Here is a 9,779-nt window from a genome sequence, read left to right on the forward strand (position 1 = left end):
TTGTTCCCTTAAAGTTGATAGAACAATGAAGCAAAGACTGTTGTGCCATAGGACAGCGTGGGGGATCCCAGCACCCAGATCCTGTGAATACAGATGCGCTCACAACAACCCACTGGAATGGAACACTTTGAAACGGCCTGGGTTTTTTGCAGTGGAACAAACATTTGTCACAAAAAGCAAACCTGTCTGTAGATAAATAGCCTCCATCTAAGAAACCTTCTATCTTCCCATGAAAGTAGCATTACTTAAGACAAGAAGGATGGGAAGGTGAAGTCCTGGCATTTAACCAGTCCATGGCCTATAACGACCCAGCCTTAGTAGCTCTAGAAGATATTTACTGGGTCTACATGAAACAGGTATTGTAAACTATTATTTCAATCAGGAAAATTAACCCTTCCTATATATCTCCAAAATTATACCTGTTTCAATTTCTTATTAGGAAAGAATACATGACATAATGCAATATTTGCTCAAAAGGGATCTAGCTGTATTCTAGGTCAGCAGAGAACCGCAAGTTGAATTTTAATCACAAAGGTGAACTTGCCATGTTATACTCGTTCGATGCCACTGAAAAGTAAAATGTAATAGGTGCTTGTTTTGTATATCAGTTTCCGCTGCCGTTTGTATTGCATTTGCAAAGCTGGTGTACTGAACTCTCTTCTTCGCTGTAATCTTCATAAACTGAATTCGCACAAATCACTTAAAGCCATATATATGGGTTGTGCCAATCCCAGGCTAACTGCTACTGCCCATTTGTCAGGATGCAATTAAACTGATGTCTCCTGGCAGGACTTAGCTTTGGTAAATCAAGCATCTAAGTACAATGAGATAGTACACTGACATAACAAGGTGTATTGCACTCAGATTGAAAAGTCTTAAAATACCTTTCTTTTGCTCTTTTCAACCTTGTTTTTCCCTTTATGCTAAGAATAAATGCAGTTAAGGGGGAAGAAGAACACAAACCCCCTGTAAAACAAGTACCAACCTGAAGCATGAAGACTTTTAGATCCTGAAGTTTGTTTGTGTAATAATTCCACTTCTGCCACCTGCTGAACATGAAGAACCTGTAAATTTGTACAATATTACAGCAGAGCAACAAATATTTTACAGTTTAGCTTTCAACTGTACATTGAAAACCACTACATTTAGAAAAATACATGCATTGTTTACTAAACAGGCTTAAAAGTATGCAAATGAAATCCTAGAATGTTTCAAACTTTAAGAACATCGACCAATACACATTTAAGGCCCTACACTGCAAGAGTTTAAGTCTTGTTTTATCATTGAAATTATTAGTTCTAAAAGCAGCTGTAACATAAGAATTATGCAAGCACATTTGAATCTCACCTTCTCACCAGACCTAGTGGAAGGTTTTTATTTAAATAAGAGAACTATAACATTAAAAAAAAATCTTTCATAGGCACAGTACTCACAAATAACAGCATCCCTTTTAAGGGAGAAAACTTTGCTGGGAACAAAAAAAAAGAAACTGATGAAAATAAATTATTAAAAGACAGGCTTAGTTTGATATTTATAAATTCCAGCAATACATTAGTGTACTAGCATGTAGAACAACAGATTCTTTTGGAAAAAAAAAAAAAAAGAACTGCTTATTCTCTAGGGCAAACTTCCCCATTTAAAGCACAAGGATAATCAACGCCCATACTCTGCATTTCCTGCATCCCATCCTCTCTTCAAAAAGGCTAAGGATTAAATTTTTAATAGCTTACCTGTATTAGTAACATCATAGATTATTAAGTATCTATTACCAGAAACTGACAAGTCTAAAATTAATAAATTATTAATTTTAAAAAAAGTATTTATCTGAAGTTTAGTTGTATTTTCAAACAGAAAGGTAGTCTATGGCTGAAAAATTATTCCTGATAAGAAAAGAGAACAAGGAAATGGAATACCGTATCACTTCTAACACCAATGTACTTGTAATAAATAAGTCTATGGCCACAAAATTACCTGCAGCGTTTCATCTTTTGGAGATCTAGAACGCCTCTTTCTTGGAGTTGATTGGAGAGGATATTCAAACCTGGAAGAAATATTTAAAAAGTAAGACAACTGAGTTTTGTCAAATAGCTGATGATTAAATTCCCATTATTAAGATACATGACCTAGCAATAGTTGTCCACTCCCAACAATAGACACATATCACTTTTAAAGGCTTTAACTACATCAAAATACTTCTAAATTTTCCCAAAAAAATGCCTACCCTTGAAACAAAATCAAAATGATCTCTCTAGACAATTCTATCTTTATTGGTTTAGCTTAACGTAATACAAAAGCAATTTAAAAAAAAAAAAAAATCTTTAAGGAATCTTGCCTTCTGAAGAAGGTCTGTAAGACATTGTAAAGAAATAGGAAATAAACTAGATTAACTTCTGTGTCTGAAGATGGTAATTGATGAAGATTTAAGTTTTTCCCATTTATCTACAGCCATTTCTGTATCTTCATCAAGCAGTAAGAGCCCATGTCCACAAAGCTCTCTGCATTGTTTGCCTGCAGGACACATTCCAGGATCGAGGCATTAACAGTTTGTCACTGGCACTTACCTGAAAGAACGATCGATAATAGTTAACACATCTCCATGCTTCAGAGGTACGGGTTGCTGAAAACAACCACCATTCAGCTGCGTAGGATTTACTGTACTTAAATTAGTCAATATTGCCTAAAAATAAAACAAACATTTCAGCAGCCTGATGAGGTGCAACGATGCAATGCATATACCATTAAAATATGTATATCTTACCTCCTTGTTTTCATTTACTTCAATTTTACAATGTTCTTTTGAGACCTGAGGCAATTGGATGCGAATATCACATTCTGTTCTCCTGTGGGTGAAAATACAATCTGAGTTTTAAGACGCACAGAAGACGGAAAAATCTGACTGCTATAGAATTAGGTGATTTCCCAACTTTCCAGCTAATAATTGTACTGCAGCATGATACTTTCTTAAATTTGGTAACATGAAGAAAATCAACTACCTATGTCTTTCAGCTGTGGCAAAAAAACCCAGGAGCTCACACTTCTACAACATCAGAGAATCCGTATCAGAAAAAAAATATGTAAAATACCCAAATTCTGAAAAAAGCAGTTCACAACAAGCCAAAAGAGACACGTCTACAGCAGACAGCTGGTGGCTTGAGATGACTTGTTTCCTTACTTGCAAGTTGCCGAAGACTTGCGGAATATTTTTAGAAAATACCAGCATGTGCTCTTAAGCTCGCTCTTAGGCGTTCGTGACTGATCACTCTCAGAGACAGAATATTAGGTAGATGGACCCTTGGTCTCACCTGGATAGCCACTTCTACCTTCTTCAAAGTTGTTAGTAAGTGAAAGCTGCATTTCTAAGTGTACAGACTTTTTCTTTCTTTTTTTTTTAAGCTAATCTCTAATGCTTTTGTCATGCTGTAGGTCTTAGGCAGCAAACAGCTCTCAGATCAGGGGTACTGTTCAGAGAAGTACCTGACACCTCTCACTGATGTAGCCGGCAGAAATTAATGTTTGTACCATCAAGTATCACCTGCCTGGGCAGCTCTGCTGAAGCTACAGAACAGCATTAGTGACACTGGAGTGCCTCCCATAGACTTTCACTATGGAATCTGATTCCAGACTGAATAATTAGTTAAGACATCTATCTGTCAGTAAAGTGCTGAACAGACCTCGTTTAGGAGAAGTAAAAACATTTTATTTGAAGCCTATTTATGGTAAGGTCATCTAGTCAAGTCTTCACATATAGTCTTCAGGTATATTAATTTTATCTTTTAATGTGAAATAGCTGGATCAAGCTCAAAACCAACTACCACTCAACTGTGTAAGTCAAAGCAAGTTTCAGGATCGGAGGAGGGGGTATAAGTTCTTATTAATTTTTAATATTCATTCCAGATATTGGCTGAGGTATTCCATTACTGAGGTTTTAGAGAACCAAGGAAAAAAAAAAAACTGAGAAGAGCACTAATGTAACGAAGATGGTCGAATACAAGCCATGTACCTCGCTTCTCTTCCCTAGCCCATTATCTGGAAACTGCCTCTGGATAAAAGAATACCATCACTTGCTTGTCAACCGTGTATTACTTTCAGTCTCTTTCCCAGATTTCCTCTGGCCAGAAACTTTAAAAAAAAAAATAGTTCTGGCAAGGAAAGGAAAAAAAAAAAACACATAATGAAAAATAAGTTCAGCTTTTTAGTCTTACAATTAACCTCAGTCCAATATTGCCTTCCCTCCCCTGAACATGAGTCACAAATAAACAAACATTTTTTTGCAAATAAGTATTAAAAGACATAATCTGCATGAAAAATATCACTAATGTTATTTCAACGTATGCAAGTACTCAACTAATTCTCACCTTCCAAATAAACAAGAACTTGCAGTGAGTGGAAAACTAATTCCATCAGTCCCATTCCGCTTAATTACAACAATATTCCCAAAGAGCGGCATCTTCAAATGTAAGGAATCTTACCTATAAGAGAACATCAAAATTACTCATCCAAATAATGCTTTACATATTTATGAAAGTAAATCAATGTAATTATTTTTTTTTTTACTTCTGTTCAAGAGACATTTTCCAATGCACAGAAGGATCTCAGTGCCATTTACGTGTGCTTGCCTGTGTAGAAAACTGGGAACTATTTACCCCCAGCAACCACTGTTGTGTATGATTATACACGGGAAGCTGAAGGCACTACAGATTTGGAACAACTGATGCTTACACAGGGTGGCAAGAGCAGTCATCACGTGTTCCTGTAAGCTCAGCTATACTGCTTTGACAACAGGTATTTGCTACCCATCAGAGCCTTCGCAAAGACTCAGGGCCAACGCGCACTGTATTTCATCCCATGAGCAACTTAAAACTATTTTCGTGTAAACAGTCGCTCCTCCTCACCCAAATCTAGATAGTACACGTTCTCCTATCTACGTGGAAATTCTTAGGCTTGATTTTTAATGTAAACAGAGACCAACGGACTACAGTTGTGTCCTGAAAAAAGATAAAACGGTGGCATTGCCACGGAGGAGCACTCGCAGGAAGACAGCTGAAAAGAAGGCTGACAGTTTAGGGGCTGCAAGGATCTCGTGGTAGGCTGCTGAAACAACTGAGGGTGGCAAGGGCACCCGAGCGGGCACGTACGGAGAAAGCAGAAGGAACGGCGTTTAACTTGCAAAAAAAAAAAAAACCCCAAACGCAGAGCGTTTGCACAACCAGATACGCTATGCCTTTTCTGTATAGATAGGAGTGTGCGACAAAGTACAAGCAACCCTCAGAACAGCAGATATAAACTGCACTAACAAGTGTTATACATTTTAAAGCGGCAAGCTAAAAACAAGGGATCTAATGTAGTTAAGGGGGACCCTTCTGAACTTTTTTTGACGCGTTTCATACGATAGAATACTTGTTGAAAAAACAAAACGAAACACGCCCTAGGACAAGCTTGACAGCACCCTTAAGAAAAGCCTTTATCTATACGTTACAGGAAACGGCGGTCTTCAGCTTTCCTCACCCAAACTGCCCTGTTCACAGTTTCCACCGACTCTTACAAGCAAAAAACGCCACACGAGCTGCAGAGGCCGAAGTTTACGCCACCGTCAGGAGCCCAGGCTCCCTGCGGCCGCGCCTGCAAGCGGGGTGACCCACAGCCACCGGGGCGGCCGGGGCAGGTGCGTCCCGGCTCCCGCTGGCCGGGAAGCAGACGGCCACCGAGGGGAGCAACCCGGCCCAACTCCTCCCCGCGGCGCCCGGAGCCCCAAAACCGCGTCCGCCCGGCCCGATCCCCCCCTCTCACCCTTCCTCCCCACGAAGCCCCGAGCGCAGCGGCGGCCCGGAGGCCTCCTACCTCCGGCGGCCGGCTGCGGGGCCGATGTGGCGGCAGCGGCGCGGCCCCCCGCCCGCCCGGCCCCTCCTGTCAGTGCGCGGCGCCGACTGAGCCTTCCCGCGCGCGCCAGCCGCCGCCGCCGCCGCACCGGGCCCTCGCACCCCCGGCGGCCGCGGATGTATCCCTGCGCCGCACAGAAACAGAGCACGGCAACCGTGTAGACGGCCCCGGAGCCGCCGCCGCCCTCACGTACTGACAGCCGCCATGGCTGCGGGGACACACCGAGCCCGGCCGGCTGGGACAGGCGCCCCTCGGCGGCCGGACTCTTTTAGCCTTAATCGCTGCCGGCTTGGCGGAAGGAGAAAAGAATCATCGTACTGACGGTTTTTTTTCGAAAAGGCGCGCGTCAGCTCACGATTGGTGGAGGGGTGGTCACGTGAACGCGCGGCGGATCCAATGGGGAGCGCGGAGGCGGTTTGATTTCAAATGGCGGCGCAGGGCCGGGGCCCCGCCTCAGGAGCCGTTCCCCGCCTCAGGGCGGCCGCTGCCGCCGGCGCCGCCGGGCCGCGGCCGCGCTCCGCCCGCTCCCCGGCCGTCCCCGCTCCCCGGCCCCAGAGGTGCGGGTTTGGGCCTGTACCTGCACCTGGAGCGTGTGTCTTCAGCGCTCCTGTGAGGGAGAGGGAGTCGTAGGGGACCCAGCTCTGTCCCTAACACGCACCTCTTTAGCTGCTAATGTTGCTTCACCCTCATGAGAGCTACTCGCATCAGTAAAAAAGGTCGAGAGTCAGTTTATATGGCTTCAGCTTAGCTTAGGCAACTGCTTTCTAAACTAATTTAAGCATCTATATCTGTTTTCTGCATTGGTCATTTGGTACTCAGATTAAAATACTCTTAAATATAAAAAGGGGTTTTAAAGGAGGAAAAAAAACCGGGGGGGAGCAAGGATGGGAGAGAGAAAGCAGCAGTTAAAACTAAACTAGCCTTTTAAGTCCTTTTTAATCAGCCATTTAGTTACCTTCATTTATCTACAAAAATTTCCATCTCTGCTCCCTGACAGGAATCCAATACTAAGACTTGAATTTGAGAATCTGTAAGACAAACAATCGAGAATTGACAAACACTGCTTGTGCCGCGTGGTATTTGAAGACAGAAGAAAATAAAAAACCTGAGAAGCAACCAGAATTTAGTTCAGTCACACAAAGGCAGAAAGAGCTGTTCCTAGACAAATCCAATAGCATTGCCATCCACATCCTTGATCAGGCTTCTGTTTTTGATATTGCTATTGTGTGTTTGTATAAATTTAAAAATTAACCTCCAATCAATGAGATAATCTCCTGGTATTAAAAATGAGAAGAAGCCATAATTTGAAAACAGCCACAGAGAGGAAGGTACCTTTGAATATAATCTCGGATCAGAAACATTTTTCAGATTGGACAGGCTTTTAACCATAGCCCTCTCCAGAATACACGAGATGATATCTTTTTAAAATACTTTAAAAATTAGTGCAGAAAAATGCAGATGATCCTGAGACCGTGCAACCTCCATCATTATGTTCAGTTCCTCCTGTAGTTTGAACGTTTTTACTGGTGGTCTGAAATTACAAAATATAGGCCCTAACCACCTAATTTTATTCTCCGGAGTCTCCTCTACGTGATGCACAACATGAAGTTTTAAAAGCAAGCTACCGATTTGCTTTCTCATTCTTTTTGATGTCCAAGGGAGTCATGAAAGCTTTTGGACTTCTAGAAAAGAGACTGGAAGGTGCTGTTTTTGCCTCCATGAAACAGTCGGGAAAGTGCTTAAAACCCAAGGGAACAGACTTGCCAGGCAGCATGTGAAGATTCAGGTGGCTTAAGGCTCTTCCCCTCCCTGGTAGGCCAGTACTGAGCGGGACAGGCAGCAAGACTGTTCTTCTGGCATCAGTATGCTCAGACTGTCTGAAACCTCATTTTCAGGCCGCGGTTCCACAAAAATCTAAGCCAAATGAACCTCTATTGCTGGAGAAGTAAATGGAAAAGAAATTTAAAATAAGCACAAAAGCAAAGTACTTCCACGAATTCTGAGTAATTTGAAAAAAAGGGAGAGCAACTTAGTCTTACAGATTATATTTAAAATATACTCTGCATAAGAGACATAAGTAAGTTTGAATTTCTGATATTTTCTCCCTCTATTTCCTAACTGGTAACTAACACTTAAACCTGGTTTTTAATATTTCAAGATGACCACAGGAAAAAGATCCTGAAGGAGCAGCGTGGGTTCCAACTTGCACAGTATTTTTGATACGCACCATGTTATCAAAGAAATATAAAACCAAAGCATTTCAGTTACCAGACTCCTTCAAAAAGCAAACCTCATTTTTACCATCACTTTTTTACAGCGAAGACAGCCTCGCTCAATTCCTTTCTTTCTACCCCAACATCACACTTTCACAGTTGCCCCCCCAAGATGGCTGGGGAAACTCCAAGGGAAAATAGACAGGTTATTGAGTGATGCCTGTTTGGTTTTTTTAATTTTTATAATAAATATACACTACTGAGATATGGAATCTGGTGACCTTAATTCCAAGTTAAAGTTCTATGGATGCGCGGGGGAAAGAGCTACAAAGGGAGAAAGGCCTTTTACAAGGTCACCCAGTCTTTTGTGCTTCAGGGGATAAAATTCTGCTATTCAGATCTTTCACAAAGCAGAACTCCTTTTGATATTACTACTATTTTATTTAATTATCTAGTTTGCCTCAGATACTATTTTCTGTGGTATGATGACTTTAGGGTCCTTTAGATGTGATGCAGTTAGATGTAAGCAGCTTTTTAATTTTTTTTTCCTTTGAATTAAATTACTCTGAAGTCTATGTTATAAGCTTTGGTGGGGTTTTAATTTAGTTCAGCATATTAAGCCATGACCTTATTATTATACCTTCAGCTTGTCACAACAGCTTTATGCTGCGGGACAATCTCGTATTTAGATGTAAAACATTGAGACAAAATCAGAATTCTCACACTGGGTCTCAGTGCCAATAAACAGATATTAAAGTCAGATCCTTCCGGGGGTCAGGTATACCTGGACAATGTACCTAAACCAGTTTATACCAGTAGAACTCTTTGAAAGCCTAATTCATTACCGTCTCTACCAGCCCACATCTGATCAAACTGAGCTGGACAGCAAAAGAGGAATTTTGCAAAAGTAGATGTATAGGAGGGAAAAAATGACATTTTCTTCAAAAAATGACATTTTCTTCAAGGTTTAAATTTTCTGTTAGCTCGGTTTGTGAACATTTAATCTACTAGGAGTGCAAGCTGACAAATACATCTGCGTACATGGTGAAGTCAAGCTGTCAACTTTCAAAAAACATGTTGAAAAATAGTTTATTTTAAATCAGTCCTTGAATCTCCTTGCTAGTTGTTCAGACATTTTTAACTTCTTCGACCAATCAAAGGGTAATTAGGAAAAAGCCACTTCCCCGAGACCCATCAGTACGGATCTGTGAGCCTCTTCGGCACTGAATGATCGGGCTTACCAGTGGAAGACCGTGACCCAGTAAGAGAAAAAGGCACCTAATCACTACAGCAAGTCTTGAGCCACAAGAACAACAACAAAATAAAGAGAATTAGACAAACTAGCATCTTAATTCCTCCTGTGAAGATCCTTGTACGAGGCCATTTGTTCTGGTTTCTGAACAGGTGGTTTGGAAGCACTTGCATGAACGAAGTTTATTTCTGAGAGATTTGTACTACTGTTTTTTAACGGAAAGTCTAAGAAAGCACAAGTTCCAGCTGAAGCTTTTACTAGAGCAGGGCTTTTATAAGGTTATTAGGGAAATAAGGCACTAAATGCAGGCAGCACCTTTAGTATTAGCGAAAGGCCATCACCACTCAGCAGCCCCCGTTTTTAGAAGAGAGTTACCTTTGAGTACGCGAGACCCTCTCCGTGGAGCTGTCGTCTGGCCAGCGGATCCCGAAGAGACG

At 41.5% G+C, this 9,779-nt stretch overlaps 1 protein-coding gene across 1 annotated transcript in view; it reads right to left on the bottom strand.

Annotated features, from left to right (window-relative positions):
- Positions 1–9,779, bottom strand: part of MKI67 (marker of proliferation Ki-67) — a 28,366-nt gene extending 18,587 nt beyond the window's left edge. Inside the window, exons 1-6 of the mRNA XM_082308723.1 lie at positions 9,718–9,779; positions 4,356–4,469; positions 2,759–2,840; positions 2,562–2,677; positions 1,972–2,041; positions 986–1,064 (exon numbers count right to left, since the gene is read on the bottom strand). Coding sequence (XP_082164849.1) covers positions 986–1,064; positions 1,972–2,041; positions 2,562–2,677; positions 2,759–2,840; positions 4,356–4,447 — 439 coding nt within the window. The 5' untranslated portion in view covers positions 4,448–4,469; positions 9,718–9,779. The remainder of the gene's footprint in view (positions 1–985; positions 1,065–1,971; positions 2,042–2,561; positions 2,678–2,758; positions 2,841–4,355; positions 4,470–9,717) is intronic.

The sequence above is a fragment of the Platalea leucorodia genome, assembly GCF_965183815.1.
Source record: "Platalea leucorodia genome assembly, chromosome: 4".
Classification (NCBI taxonomy): domain Eukaryota; kingdom Metazoa; phylum Chordata; class Aves; order Pelecaniformes; family Threskiornithidae; genus Platalea; species Platalea leucorodia.